This window comes from Amblyraja radiata, chromosome 25 (genome assembly GCF_010909765.2).
Source record: "Amblyraja radiata isolate CabotCenter1 chromosome 25, sAmbRad1.1.pri, whole genome shotgun sequence".
NCBI lineage: Eukaryota > Metazoa > Chordata > Chondrichthyes > Rajiformes > Rajidae > Amblyraja > Amblyraja radiata.
The window spans coordinates 22132193-22148603 of record NC_045980.1 but is presented as its reverse complement, the minus strand read 5'-3'; the positions used below and the strand labels follow the sequence as shown (position 1 = coordinate 22148603).

At 44.2% G+C, this 16411-nt stretch overlaps 1 protein-coding gene across 1 annotated transcript in view; it reads left to right on the top strand.

Annotated features, from left to right (window-relative positions):
* The window catches only part of LOC116987151, a 160370-nt gene that overhangs the window by 102538 nt on the left and 41421 nt on the right, over positions 1-16411 (top strand). The window contains exons 24-25 of the mRNA XM_033043028.1: positions 10345-10401; positions 12558-12608. Coding sequence (XP_032898919.1) covers positions 10345-10401; positions 12558-12608 — 108 coding nt within the window. The remainder of the gene's footprint in view (positions 1-10344; positions 10402-12557; positions 12609-16411) is intronic.

Below are 16411 nucleotides of genomic sequence, written 5' to 3'. Positions count from 1 at the left end.
TCAGTTTCGTTCATAATGCTTCAAAGAGTTCATGCAGCGATATGGTGTAAAACATACACGTTCCCCCATACCATCCAGCTTCCAATGGGGCAGCAGAAAAGCCCTTTTAGAGTTGTCAAAGATGCTCTCAAGAAACAGGTTTTGCAGGGTAGTTCAAAGCTCATCATGAAACTAGTAGTTGAGGCCAGTTCATTGGCTATATTTAAGAGGGAGTTAGATGTGGCCTTTGTGGCTAGAGGGATCAGGGGGTATGGAGAGAAGGCAGGTACAGGATACTGAGTTGGATGATCAGCCATGATCATATTGATTGGCGGTGCAGGCTCGAAGGGCCGAATGGCCTACTCCTGCACCTATTTTCTATGTTTCTAAACATCATTTGGCTAGTTTCTTGCTGAAGTACACAACCACACAACACACAGCAAAGGGTTACTCACCTGCAGAGCTGTTGATGAAGAGAAAGCTAAGAATACGCCTAAGTCTAGTTCAACCCAATTTGGCCTTGAGAGTTGAGCAAAAACAGTTGTCAAAAACGCCATTTTGACCCACAAAAAGGAGAGGAACTTTAAGCCAGATGAGCAAGTTTGTGTTCTCAGTCCTCCCAACAAGTCCAGTTGAGACAAATGGGATGTTGGGAAAATAGTGGAAGTGTGTGGAACAAAAAGATACTTAGTTGAAGTATCGAAAATGCTGGAGAAACTCAGCTGGTGAGGCAGTATCTATGGACAAAGGAATAGGCGACGTTTCGGGTCGAGACCCTTCTTCAGACCTGATTAGTCTGAAGAAGGGTCTTGACTCAAAAAGTCGCCTATTCCTTTGTCCTTAGATGCTGCCTCACCCGCTGAGTTTCTCCAGCATTTTTGTCCACCTTTGATTTTTCCAGCATCTGCAGTTCTTTCTTAAACATAGTTGGCTGGAGATGGGATCAAAAGTGTTCATGTTGATCAAATGATTCCAGCCAAAGATGAACCAAAAACTGAGCATGAAGTCTTAATCCCGGCGTTTTTATCTAAAAGTGAGTTGGAAAAGACCACTGTGATTGAAACACAAAGTTTAGTTAGTACAGACAAAGAAACAGATTCCTCTGGTCAAAGTCAGGGTACTAAAACAGAGCCAAACAAGCCTACAGTTGAGTCAACATCTAAACCTGTTACACCTGTTACTGTTAGATGATCAGGCAGGATCTGTAAACCAGTAGTCAGGTTAGATGTGTAAGTTAAATAACTCACTGCACAAGTAAAATGAAACTGTGTAGATATGCCGAAGCTGGGACCTCCTGATCACGGGTGGCGGTCAGAAAATCCCCTGGTACCCGCAAAACCGAGCCATAGACGAGCTCAGCCGAGGAGGCGTCCAGATCCTCCTTAGGCGTAGTTCTGATGCCCAGGAGGACCCAGGGCAACTGGTCAACCCAATCGGGCCCGGTGAGCCGGGCCTTCAATGCCGACTTAAGGTGTCTGTGGAAACGCTCAACTAACCCATTCGCCGGCTGAAAAACGGCAATGGCTGCTAGCGGTCACCGACGCGCTGCTCAATGACAGTGCCCACCACGATGTCTGAGGTTTCGACCGTGTGTGCTGTGGGAGCAGACCCCCTCTGATGCACTAGCATAGTGGCGTTAGCTACTTAGCCCCTTCAAAAGCCACGTCGACCTCGTCCAATCAAACCAGGTCCCGCGGTTTACCTGCAAGGCACTGGAAAAGTGGGCGCAAGACGGCACGAATCGGTGGTAAAAATTCATCATCCCGGTGAATTCTTGGAGGCCTTTGACGGTCAGCGGCCGATGGCACTGTCGGATGGCGTTGACCTTCTCGGTCAGTGGCTGGGCGCCTTGGGGGGGTGACTCTATGCCCCAAGAAGCAAATGGAGCACAAACCGAACTGGCACTTTGCAGGATTAATCACCAAGTCTTGTTTGTGCAACCGCTCGAACAAAAGGCGAAGGTGATTAACCTGCTCCGCCTGCGAACTGCTGGCCACCACAATATCGTCCAAATAAATGAAGACGAACGTTAAACCCCGCCCGACCTGATCCATGGGCCGTTGAAACGCCTGAGCAGCGTTCTTCAGGCCGAACGGCATTCGTAGCCACTCGAACGGGGTAATGGTGGCTGTTGTCAGGGTGGACCGGGATCTGGTTATAACCCCGGACCAGGTCAACATTCGAATAGAAGGTAGCGTCCCCCAGGTGCGATGAGAAATCCTGAATGTGGGGCGCCGGGTACCGATCGGCCGTGGTTACCACGTTAAGTCGCCTGTAATCACCGCAAGGCCTCCAGCCCCCCGACGCCTTAGGCACCATATGGTGAGGGGTGAGGTCCCGACCACGGGGGAAAATGGAGGAGGACTGGCCAAATGTTGTGCCTTCCACCACAATGATGAATGCTGTGGTGGATGTTTGTGTTAAATTTTTATTGCGTACTGTGTGTTCTTTATCATTGTACCGCTGCTGGCAAATTCATTTAACTTGCACTTTATGTGCAATGTGACGAATAAAACCGTATTGTATTGTATTGTATTAATACATTGAGAGTAAAATGTATTTTAAACAGCAAAGAGCTAGTCGTCCTTTGTGGGGAGGTCAGGATAGGAGTCTGTCTCACTGTAAACTGAGGCCTGTGGTGTGGGGAGGAAGAGCCAGAGGTGTGGTTTCCAGTAGTAAGCATGTTAATGCTTCCTTCCTCATGGTCCCATCCATGGCAGTGCTCCCTTTGACACCAGCAGTCCAGATCCAAGTTTTCCAGCTAAAGCTGAGGAGCACCTCAGATGTGCTAATTTTAAGCAGTTGCCAAATTCTAAAATGGCAGTAGAGCTCTGATAATCTCATTGGTAGTCAGGAAGTAAAAGTGCGAGTGGATCTTTAAATCATGTATCAGGTTTAGGTTTATATTTATTATTGTTGTGTGTACAGTGAAAAACTTTATATTACATGATATCTAATTATATCAGATAATAGTATACATATATACAATCAACCCAACTCAAGTACCAGTACAATCGATGGAGCAAAGAGGAAGATATGGTGTTCAGAATATCAGCATTGTAGTGCACCAGTTCCACTGACAAAGTCCAATGTCCATAATGGGGTAGAGGTTAATCGGAAGCTACCCTAGCTTATGGAAAGTCGATTCAGAAGCTTGATAACAGATGAGAAGAAGCTTTTCCTGACACTGATGGAACATGTTTTCAAGCTTCTGTATCTTCTGCCCGATTGGAGTGGGAAGAAGAAGGAATGATTGGGGTGAACAAAGCTTTCTGAGGCAGCATGAAGTGCAGATGAAGTCAATGGTGAGGAGTCTGGTTTGTGTGATGGACTGGGAAACATCCAGGAATTTCTCCACTCTCTTCCATTTTTTTCTTCCCACCTCTGCAATCAGTCTGAAGAAGGGTCTCGAACTGAAAAGTCATATATCCATGTTCTCCAGGGAGTCTGCCTGACTGCTGAGTTCCTCTAACATTTTGTGTCTTTCCCTGCAATTTCTTGCGGTTTTGGGCAGAGATCTTCCCAAACCAAGCTGTGATGCATCTGGACAATGTGCTCTCGATGGTACATCTGTGGAAGTTTGTCAGAGTCATTGGAGAAGTACCTATTTTCTTCAGTCTGCTCAGGAATTGAAGTATTTGTGTGCCATCTTGGCTGTTGCTTAAACGTGGTGGTCCATAACAGATTATTGGTAATATAAATGCCAAGGAACTTGAAGTCTCAATTATATCCCATTTGTAAGCATTGATGCTGATTGGGGCATGTACTGTCCTTCCTGAAGTTGATAGCTAGATCTTTCATCCCGTGTGCGGACGCAGCGCCATCAGACAAGAAGCCGAAGCAAAGAAGCCGAAGCCAAAGAACCGAATAGAAACGAGGCCGAAACGCAATGAACCGAAAGAGTCCCAAGACAAAACGTCTACTAACCGAAGGGATGGGACGCCTAAATGCAAACTAACCGAAAGGGCGGGACGCCTAAAAGCCAACGAACCGAAAGGCTGCGATGCCTAAAAGCAAACTTACCGAAAGGTGGCGGCGCCTACTGGCCAAAGGACCGACTGCCGCTCAACAGAAAAGTCCAATAACGGACATGACGTTGCCGGGGTGGGGGGGCGGGATTTGTCAGCGATTGTTCCAGACCCCCGCGTCCATCACATCACTGTGAAGGCATGAACATTGCCCCAATCCTCCGCTCCACCCGATCCGCAGCCCGCGGTGGATGGCCGTGGGAGAGTGGGGGCTGTCACGAGGAATGCACACCTTCCGCCGCTTTCAACTTGGTGCTTGGGTTCAGACTGCCCAGTCACCTATGGCTTGTGTGGGAAAATGAACCCCACGCTCCCGTCTCCCCCTTCTCTCTCCCCTCTTTCTCTCCCCTTCTCTCTCCCCCCTCTCTCTCCCCCCTCTCTCTCCCCCCTCTCTCTCTCCCCCTCTCTCTCTCCCTCTCTCACCCACTCTCTCTCTCCCCCCTCTCTCTCCCTCTCTCTCTCCCTTCTCTCTCTCTCTTTTCTCTCTCCCTCCTCTCTCTCCCTCCTCTCTCTCCCTTCTCTCTCCCTCCTCTCTCTCCCCCTTCTCACTCTCCCCCCCCTTCTCTCTCTCTCTCCCCCTTCTCCCCCCCCCCCCCCGCTCTCTCTTCCTTCTCTCTCTCCCCTTCTCTCCCACTTCTGTCTCTCCTCCATCTCCACCCGCGGGAGCGTCCCACAGTCACTGACCGCGATGCACCGCCATCGGACCCCAACCTCCTCACCAGGGTGCTCCCCCCCCCCCCCCCCATCCGACCCCCGGACTTTGACACCCACACCGGGTGATTCACCCCGGCCGCGGGGACAGACGGTTTATTTATTACTGTCTCTGTGTTTGCGGAACGCACCCAAGCTCCCACGCACAAAACAGGCAGCATCTCTGGAGAGAAGGAATGGGTGACATTTCGTACCAAGACCATTCTTCAGAGTGCGTCTGAAGGGTCTCGACCCGAAACGCCACCCATTACTTCTCTCCAGAGATGCTGCCTGTTTACTCCAGCATTTTGTGCCTATCTTTGGTGTGACAGTTGTGTCATTTCATCAGCTTCGTGTATTGCGCGCCCAGGAGAGACGCTGGACATGCCGCTTGCATCTATTCAAACAAGTGCACTCAAATTGAAATCGCACATCTTTGCGAGGGAGGGATGGAATCGATGTAATCACCGGCTAAAACAAAGGCCGTTAGGACAGGGAAATAATGCCATCAGTTAATTAACCATGTTCCCGAATGTAAGAACGATTTATACATGTAATACATGATATACACCAGTTAATAAACAATGTATAAATATATATTATGTATTACATGTATAAATCGTTCTTGCATTCGGTTTGTACGTTTTCTCTGTGACCGCGTGGGTTTCCTCCCACACTCTAAAGCCGTACAGGTTTGTAGGTTAGTTGGCTTGGTACAAGTGTAAATTGTCCCCAGTGAATGTAGGATAGTGTTAATAGACAATAGGTGCAGGAGTAGGCCATTCAGCCCTTCGAGCCAGGACCGCCATTCAATGTGATCATGGCTGATCATCCACAATCAGTACCCCGTTCCTGCCTTCTCCCCATATCCCCTGACTCCGCTATCTTTAAGAGCCCTATCTAGCTCTCTATTGAAAGTATCCAGAGAACCGGCCTCCACCGCCCTCTGAGGCAGAGAATTTCACACTCACAATTCTCTGTGAGAAAAAGTGATTCCTCGTCTCCGTTCTAAATGGCTTACCTCTTATTCTTAAACTGTGGCACCTGGTTCTCGACTCCCCCAACATCGGGAACATGTTTCCTGCCTCTGGCGTGTCCAAACCCTTAACAATCTTATATGTTTCAATAAAATATCCTCTCATCCTTCTAAACTCCAGAGTGTACAAGTCCAGCCACTCCATTCTCTCAGCATACGACAGACCCGGCATCCCGGGAATTAACCTTGTAAACCTATGTTGCACTCCCTCAATAGGAAGAATGTCCTTCCTCAAATTAGGGGACCAAAACTGCACACAATACTCCAGGTGTGGTCTCACTAGGGCCCCGTACAATTGCAGAAGGACCTCTTTGCTCCTATACTCGACTCCTCTTGTTATAAAGGGCAACATGCCATTCGCTCTCTTCACTGCTTGCTGTACCTGCATGCTTACTTTCATAGACTGATGAACAAGGACCCCCAGATCCCGTTGTACTTCCCCTTTTCCCAACTTGATGCTATTTAGATAGTAATCTGCCTTCCTGTTTTTGCTACCAAAGTGGATAACCTCACATTTATCCTTCATCTGCCATGCATCTGCCATGCATCTGCCCACTCACCCAACCTGTCCAAGTCACCCTGCATTCTCATAGCATCCTCCTCACAGTTCACACTGCCACCCAGCTTTGTGTCATCTGCAAATTTGCTAATGTTACTTTGAATCCCTGCATCCAAATCATTGATGTATATTGTAAATAGCTGCGGTCCCAGCACCGAGCCTTGCGGTACCCCACTAGTCACTGCCTGCCATTCTGAAAGGGACCTGTTAATCCCTATTCTTTGTTTCCTGTCTGCCAGCAAATTTTCTTTTTTTATTTTAAATATTGTTATTAGAAGCATGTATACAAATAATAGTAAGCGACAATTTAATTAGAGATTTTTTACATAGTTTCAGTTTAAAAAAAAAATTTTTTAGAGAATAAAGATAAAGAGAGAAAAAGATGAGAGAAACTATAATCTAATAGAGAAAAAAAGGAGACGCAAAAGGAAACTACCAATAACAAGATTGTGGTGATAGATCCAGGAAATGTTGAGTATAACTATTCATCCAATCCCAAACTCAGGTTTCAACCCTGATTTTGTGTTAAACCAATTCACTTTTTCAAGAATTCAATAAATGGAGACCATATTCTAACAAATAATTCTGGTTTGTCAATTAAGCCAAATCTTATTTTTTACAAATGCAAGGTCTCAGTCATTTCCGTAATCCACATTTTAATTGTGGGGGCTGCTGGTTTTTTCCAAAATTTTAGTATTAATTTTTTCGCAGTTATTAGACTGTAATCAAGAAAGTGTCTCTGACTTATCGTAAAGTTTGTGCTATGTTCTGATAATCCTAATATTATTAATTTTAGATCTGGATCCAGTTGGATATTGATAACTTCAGAAATAATTTTTAAAATGTCCGTCCAAAAATTTTGAATTTTTATACAAGTTACAAAGGTTGACTTCTTGAAATTTACATTTATCACAGAGAGGGGAAATATTTGGAAAAATCCTATTTAATTTTGCCTTCGAATAATGCAATCTATATAGTATTTTAAATTGCATCAATTTAATTGTATCAAATAATTGTATCAAATTTTCTATCCATGTCAGCACTCTACCCTCAATACCATGTGCCCTAATTTTGCCCACTAATCTCCTATGTGGGACCTTATCAAATGCTTTCTGAAAGTCTAGGTACACAACATCCACTGACTCTCCCTTGTCCATTTTCCTAGTTACATCCTCAAAAAATTCCAGAAGATTAGTCAAGCATGATTTCCCCTTCGTAAATCCATGCTGACTCGGACCGATCCTGTTACTGCTATCCAAATGTGCGGCTATTTCATCTTTTAATAATTGACTCCAGCTGCTTCCCCACCACCAATGTCAGGCTAACTGGTCTATAATTCCCTGTTTTCTCTCTCCCGCCTTTCTTAAAGAGTGGGATAACATTAGCTACCCTCCAATCCACAGGAACTGATCCTGAGTCTATAGAACATTCGAAAATTATCACCAATGTGCGGGAATCACTGGTTGGTGCGAACTGTGGGCCGAAGGGTCTGTTTCCGCGCACGTTAGTTTTCTAAAACTAAATCTAAAACGAAGGAGTGAGGTATTGTGCAGTGATTTGACAAAAGGAAGCAGGATTGGGAAAGATTATGAATTTGGAGCTGTAACTGGAGCAGCTAGAGGGATGAACAATCCCTGTCAAGAAATGAACATCTCTATTTCACAGCCATCCCCAACTCCAATCCTGCCATTGAGACCTTTTACCACCTCTTTCTACTGGTGACTGGAAAGTAACCTGATATCAATTCTGCCTCTTAATTTGGTCAGTGACCTATTTTCACTTGACACCTCTTCGAAAACGACCAGTGATGTGCCGGGACATTAGGGGGCCACAAAACATCAACTGTAAAAATGCACTCTCTAAAAGTTTAGTTTAATTTAGAGATACAGCGTGGAAACAGATCCGCGCCATCCAGTCCACGCTGATCAGCGATCCCCATACAATATCCTACACACTAGGGACAATTTACAATTCTTACCAAAGCCAATTAAACTACAAACCTGTACGTCTTTGGAATGTGGGAGGAAACCGGCACACCCGTAGAAAACCCACACGGTCACAAGGAGAACCTACAAATTCTGTACAGACAGCACCCGTAGTCAGGATTGAGCCTGTTTCTCTGGCGCTGTAAGACAGCAGCTCGACCGCTGTGCCACTGTGTTGTCCTAGAAGTGCATTTTATCAATTTAACTCTGGTCCCCTGCACTTTATCAACCAAGCCAAGGTACCCTTTCTCCTTAAAAATTATTGCCAAGTGCTTTCAAAAATTATCAAGGTTTCAATGTCAATTTATTGTCACATGTACCAATTAAGGTACAGTTAAATTTGAGTTACCAAACATCCATACTAAGTGAAAAAGCAACAAGACACACAACCGCATAAAAGTTAACATAAACATCCATCACAGTGAATTCCACATTCCTCACTGTGATGGAAGGCAATAAAGTTCAATCTTCTTCCTCTTGTTGTCCCGCGGTCAGGGCAGTCAAACCATCCGCAGACGGGGCGATCAAAACCCCGACGATTGAAACCCCCCTTGCGGTGATCGAAACACCTGCGTCGGGGCGGTTGAAACTCTCTTCGTGGCATGGAGCTCCCGAGTCGGCCTCTTCTTACCAGAGAACGCGGGCTTCACTGTGTTAAAGTCCACAAGCCCCACGGTTGGAGCTTCGATCCCCGGCAAAGCGATCGCAAGCTCCGCAATGTTAAAGTCCTGCAGACTCCTGCTGCTTGGAGCGCCTGTCGGTCTCAGATTCACATTCACATTCACATTTATTGTCACATGCACCAATTAAGGTACAGTGATATTTGAGTTACCATGCAGCCATACAATTAAAAGAACACAACACAATTAAAAAGAACTATAGAAATTAACATAAAAATCCACCACAGTGATCACTATGATGGAAGGCAATAAAGTTCAGTCGGTCATCCTCCTTTTGTTCAGCCGTGTTTGGGGCCTTGACCCTCCTTAGTCGCCGCTACGGACAGCCCAATTGTACAGGCCCTCTCGTCGGTATGATTGACGCTCCGACGTTGGGACGGATGGAACACACTTGGAGTGCTCGAATCGGCCACTTTCTTACTGGAGTCCGCAGCTTCTCAATGTTATAGGCTGCAGGCAGGCCGGCAGTCGGAGCTCTTCTCCAGCAATCCCCAGCAAGGGATCCCTGGCTCCAGGATGGTATGTCCGCTCCACGCCTGCTGCTAGAAGCTCCGTAAACCGCGGCTTCACGATGTAGCACCGCGGCTTTACAAAGTCAGCAGGCCGGCAGTTGGAGCAGAAGTGCACGCCGCACCTGCTGCTGAAGCTCTGGGCCAGTCTCCGGGAAAGGCCGCGCCAATCCAAGTTGTTGGACCGCGAGGGAGGGCGAAAATGCAACTAGGAGAAAAGTCGTGGTAGTGACTGGACACGGTTTCCCACCACCCCCACATAAAAACATGAGGAAAGGCCGCCAATTCCACAATGTTAGGCCGCAGTGGGGATGGAGATACGATACGGAAAAAATCGCATCTCCTTCGAGGTAAGAGATTGAAAAAAAACTCCAACTCCCCCCACCCCCACATAAAACAAACACTGCTGGTGGCGCCACCTGGTTATCATTGATATACTTCTGGATGAAAGGTCAGTTAAGCATGAATAGCACAGCATATTTTATTTGATAGGAAAAGGAAATCATAATGTCAGGAATTTTGCAAAGGCATATCAATGGTTTCATGCAATATTTACTCCACACATTTTAAACAAGTGAGTGCACATCATTCTTTTAATGAAAGATTGAAACATATTTCAGCAACATTTCAATAATATTACTGGAGGCAAACATATGGTAAATTTAATATGAGGTTTAATTTTAGTAAACTGATCTGCATGAGAAATTTTCAACAGTCAGATTTTGAAATTCTACCTCAGTATTTCACGTATTCATTAATAAAATATATAATGTTAATGTTTTTTAATAAAATGGAATCTGTCCAAAATGTAAAACAATATTTGTCATCTTTTTTACATTATCTAATACGATTTGCATTACTTTTCAAATCTACTTTAGAGCCAGAAGATGTTTGCGAATGTCTAACAGGTCTTACCTCTTTTCGTGCTCAACAAGGTATTTATAAAATGAATGTACATTTTAGTGCATAAACTTATTCTCTTTAATTTAGAATTTAGAATTATTTTTTAATTTTTGTGTCATAGAGTGATACTGTGTGGAAACGGGCCCTTCGGCCCAACTCGCCCACACCGGCCAACAATGTCCCAGCTACCCTAATCCTACTTGCCTGCGCTTGGTCCATATCCCTCCGAACCTGTCCTATCCATGTACCTGTCTAATAGTTTCTTAAACGCAGCTTGTTCCATACGCCCACCACCCTTTGTATGAAAAAGTTACCTCTCTGATTCCTATTAAATCTTTTCCCCCTCACATTGAACCTATGTCCTCTGGTCCTCGATTTCCCTACTCTGGGCAAAAGACTCTATGCATCTACTCGATCTATTCCTCTCATGGATTTTGTATACCTCTATAAGATCTCCCCTCATACTCCTGAGTTCCATGGAATAGACACCCAGCCTACTCAACCTCTCCCTATAGCTCACACCCTCTAGTCCTGGCAACATTCTCGTAAATCTTTTCTGAACCCTTTCAAGCTTGACAATATCTTTCCTATAACATGGTGCCCAGAACTGAACACCACGTCTTATACAACTGCAACATGACCTCCCAATGTAATAAAATTGGAGGTAAGTACCATTATATGCCGTTATATGCGTGGACATTATCTCCCCATAAAGAAAATGAGATTGCACTCCTTTAGTCATTTATTCTGCTCTTTAAGAGAACCTCAATGACAAATTCAGTATTTTTCTACAACCTTAAATTGTTAAATTCTCTCTGAAATTACATAAAACTTGGGAATTTTTGTCTTCTGTTGTATATAATTAAAGGATATTGGATCATTGTTATTAATACCTAGAACTGAGGATGTAGGAAACATTGAGCACAGGAATAGGCCCTTCAGCCCCCAATGTCTGTATCGAACATGATACCAAGATAAATTAATGTAATCTGCCTGAACATGATCAATTTCCTGCATACCCATATGCCTATCTAATAGTCTCTTAATTGTGACTATTATACCTCCTTATATCTCCTTAAAACTAGGTAGAAAGAAAGAACTGCAGATGTTGATTAATACACAAAATGGCACAAAGTTCTGGAGAAATTCAGCAGGCCAGGCAGCATCTTTGGAGAACATCGATAGGTGCCGTTTCGTGTTGGGACCCATCTTCAGATTGAATCAGTCTAAAGGACCTGATCTGAAACATTGGTCCCCAACCATGTCCTCCAGAGATGCTGCCTGCCCTGCTGAGTAACTCCAGCACTTTGTGTCGTTTCACCTTCAAACTGGGTCCGGAAGCCGCTGGTGTAGGCCCTTCACCAGCTGCTGCACCGTCTGGTTGACACAGCTATTGTTGCAGTGCATGTTGTAGCCCTTGGCCAACAGTGCTTTCTTCAGGCCGCTGCCATTGACAGGAGACACTCAGTCACCATGTGGCCCCCTCCTCTCTCACCAGTTGCTGCTTCTTCCTGTCAGCTGTCACTTTGTCCACACTGCACCACCGCTGCCTCCTCCTCTTTCTCCCCTGCAGTCGCTGACATCTTTCAAGGCAGAGGAGGTGGCGGTGGATCCCGGTGAATGGTAAAAATGAAGTGAATGAGAATCAAGCATGAACCCATTGGTTGATTTAGTGCCCAACAAAAAGTAAGATGATTGTTTATTAGTCGTAAATACTGGTTTTGTCAGTAACATTCACATACCAAGCGTAACCAATGGGAGCAATTTATCAAAAACTGCAAACAGATCTTCCATTTTGCTAGCTTCTGAGGATAACATAAGTTTCTACATTATTAGATGGATGCTGGTGGATTGTAGTCGAGTCTAGTTAGTTCTGCAGTATGTCTTATTGTAATACTACTTGGGTTTCCATGTCCCATAGCCTTTACAGTATCCAGTGGTCTCAGCCATTTTTTACTCAATAGACTCAAGTAGAGTCAATTGAATAATGGGCTGGTCTGTGTGGCTTGTTTGATTCTGGATGACCTTGAAAATCAACAATAATATTTTATGCAAGCCTAATCCACATAAGTGAAGTTGCTGCTGTGAACCAAAATGTGAGGCTAAATAAAATGGAAGTCAGGAAGAGTTATTTATCAATGTTAAGTAATATAAGTTACCAAACATTGACTTCCTAAATATATTTTAGATGCAGAAGGCACTTGCAAACTTACAACAGATCTTGGTTCCAGCCAACAAGGTATTTATAAAGTGTATGCATACGTTAGTACATTATACTCTATAAGTCATTAATTTGACATCATTCTTTGTATATCAGTTTAATTATATTTCAAGGTGCGGCACGATGGCACAGCTGTAGAGTTGCTGCCTTGCAGCATTTACTGCGCCAGAATCCCGGATTTGATTCTGCCTACGGGTGCTAGTCTGTACGGAGTTTGGACATTCACCCCATGACCTGCTTGGGTTTTCTCTGAGAACTTTGGTTTCCTCCCACTCTAAAGATGTACAGGTTTGTAGGTTAATTGACTTGGTATAAATGTAAAAATCATCCCTGTTGTAGGATGGTGTTAACGTGCGGGGATCGCTGGTCGTTGCGGACTCGGTGCACGGAAGTGCCTGTTTCTGCGCTGTATCTCTAAACTAACTAAAAGACAATCTCATGTTTTCTTTATGTAAGCGATTGGATAAATATTAGAAAGTTCCCATTTACTGTGCAGTATTCCTATTAATTTATTCTGCAGTGCAAAACATCTTTAGTGTCAACTTTAATTTCGTAAATTTTATATTCATTGTTACCTTGCTGCCTTGCAGCGCTAGAGACCGGGGTTCGATCCTGACCACGTGTGCTGTCTGTACTAAGTTTGTACATTCTCCCCGTGACCTTCGTGGGTTTTTTTTGAGTACTCTGGTTTCCTCCAACACTTCAAAGTACAGGTCTGTAGGTTAACTGGCATCAATAAAATTGTAAATTGTCCAAGTTTGTATAGGATAGTGTTAGTGTGTGGGTTCGGACTCGGTGGGCCAAAGGGCCTGTTTCCAATGTATCTCTAAACTAAATTAATACCCCTGGTCCTCGCCTTTCACCGCACCAGATACGGCATCCAGCATACCATTATCCAACATTTCTGGCACCTTCAATGTGATGCTACCCCAAACACATATTCCCATTCCTATCCTTTTCTATCTTCTGCAGAGGCTTCTCTCTCCAAATCTCCTTGGTTTACTCATCCCGAACCACCCTCTGCCCAGGTACTTTCCCCTGAAAGCACTGGAGATGTAACACCTGTTCTATACTTTCTCACTCACATCAATCCAGTGACCCCAGGAGTCCTTCCAGCTGAGACAGATTCACATGCACCTTCTCTAACCTCATCTACTGCTTCGGTGTTCCCACTGTGGCCTCATTTACATCGGCGAGACCCTAGATGAGGCAATCGTTTCCCTGAACATTTGCGCTCAGTCAGCCAAGGCCTACTGGATCCCCCAGTTTCTGGGAGATTTTAACTCCCTTTCCTATTCCCATGCTGACGTTTTTGGCCTGGGTCTCGTCCATTGCCAGAATGAAGCCACATACAAACTGGAGGATTAGCACCTTGTATAGCTTGAGTAGCTTACAAAGTAATGATATGAGCATTGAATTCACCAATTTCAGGTAACAAACCTACTAGCAACACCCCCTCCTGCCCATCTCTGTTCCACTCCTGGATTTGCACCCATTTCTCCCTTTCCCCCTTCCTCTGTTCCCTTCCACTGCTGGTTTTACAATTGCATCCCTTCTGTCCACTTTTTGTCTCTTCATCGGTGGCATCTGTCCAACCATCTGCCTATCAAAAACCCTCACCTATATCCACCTACCACTTGCCAGGCATTGAACTCCCTACAACCTCTGTGCCTGCTTTCTCCCCCTCTCCCCACACCACATTCAGTCTGAAGAAGGGTCCCAATCCGAAACATCAACATGTTTGCCAGAGATGCTGCATGACCTGCTGAGTTACTATAGCATTTTATGTCTTTATTTACAAAATATAAAAGTTAATAGATTAAGGTACAGGAAAAAATATTGCACAGGGCCTAGCTGGAATAATATCTGAAGTATTGTGTACAATTTAAACAAAATGATATACTTGTTGTAAAGGGAATGCAGTGATTAATCATGCTGGTTCCTTAAATATCATTTAAGAGATAGAGTAGTTTATACCACATTTCGACAGAGTTTAAAAGAATAAGAAGTGACCACATTGTAGACACAAGGAGGATATTTCTTCTGACTACAGAGTCTAGAGCTCAGAGTCAAGAGTTTTAAAATAAATAAAGCATTTATCGATGGGACGGTGGTGGAGAGAGTCAACAACTTCAAGTTTCTGGGCACGCATATCTCTGAAGCTCTGTCATGGGCTCTGCAGATCGATCCAATCGCTAAGAAATCTCATCTTCTGCCTCTGCTTCCTTAGAAGATTGAGGAGATTTGGTATGTCACCGAAACTCTAGAAAACCTCCACAGAAATATGTCAGAAAGCGTATTGACTAGTTCCCTCACTGCCTGGTTTGGTAACTCAAACACACAGCAATGAAGGAAGCTGCAGAAAATGGTAGACATTGCCCAGACCGTCACTGGTACTGAACTCCCTTCCGTCAAAGGAATCTACAAGAGGCACTACCAAAAGGCAGCTAATATAATCCAAGACTCACATCTGGCCATGCTCATCTCACAATTATCACCTGGAAGAAGATAGAGGAGCTTAAGAACCATATCCTCCATGTTCAAGAACAGAATCTTCCCGGCATCCATCAGTCTCTTGAACACTGCACAACGCTAACCACAACCCTAGTTCAGCAACTATTATCTACTATGGATTTTGTTTTGATTATACTATGTACTTCAATTTTGCACTATTATGATCTTGTTACCTAGTACTACTGATTATTAGTTTAGTTTAGAGATACAGTGTGGAAACAGGCCCTTTGGCTCACCATCAATCACCTGTTCACTAGTTCTACGCCCGACACACTAGGAGCAATCTACAGAAGCCGATTAACCTACAAACCTACAGTTGTAGATTATTGTATTACTGAATATTGTATAATTATCTGTGTGTTGTTGGATTAAGTAAGCTGCAGCAAGTGAGAAATTCATTCTTCCATTGTTGTTACATATGACAATTAAACACTCTTGATGACCTGCTTTGCTATTTTCAGTGATTTGTGTACATATACCTCGGGACACTCTCTTGCACTCCTCCTGGAATGAGGGATTTTATATTGCATCTCCTTATTCTTTGCCAAATTGCATCACTTCCCATTTCTCCATATAAACAATGCTCTGTTTATATGGAGAAATAAGTCCCTTTACATCTTGCTGCAATGCTTTTTCCAATTCATGGTATTATGAAATTTAGAAACTCTGGCTTGTGCATCCAAATCTAGGTCATTAGCCCAGATCAAAAAAAGAAATGCCCCTCCCATGATCCCTGGAAAAAATAAGGTTGATTATAGTCCAATTGAAAACAAGCATTCACCATGCCTCTGTTGACTGTTAGATAGCCAACATTGTACCCATGATATCAATGTCTCTTTCATGCCATGTACTTCAGCATTGTTGTTAAAACTGTTCCTAACTGTCATCAAAAGCCTTCCATGGAAGTCCATGTACACCACAGCAACTGCATATCTTCATCAACCCATGTAACTCATTTTAACTTCGGTACAGGACGAATGGCCATCTGCGGGAAAACGGATTAATCAAGGCAAACAGCACAGATTTTGTTCAGAGTCTGGTCTTACTGGGCAGGGAATAAATGGTCCCTTCATAATACTAACGGGAAAAGGGGTGGGGGTAGTTAGCAGAAATTATGGAGAATGTTGTTGAACTGACCAGGGCCTCTCCAATTGAGGTTATTGTTTCAATGTATTGCCCCACAGGACTTATTCGTTCTCACCTTGACATCATTATTTCTCTCTTCCAGTCCCTTTTGATTTACATTTGTTACATCTCTGATGTTCGCTACCACTTTGACATCTTCCAGCTCACTGATTTTCACTATG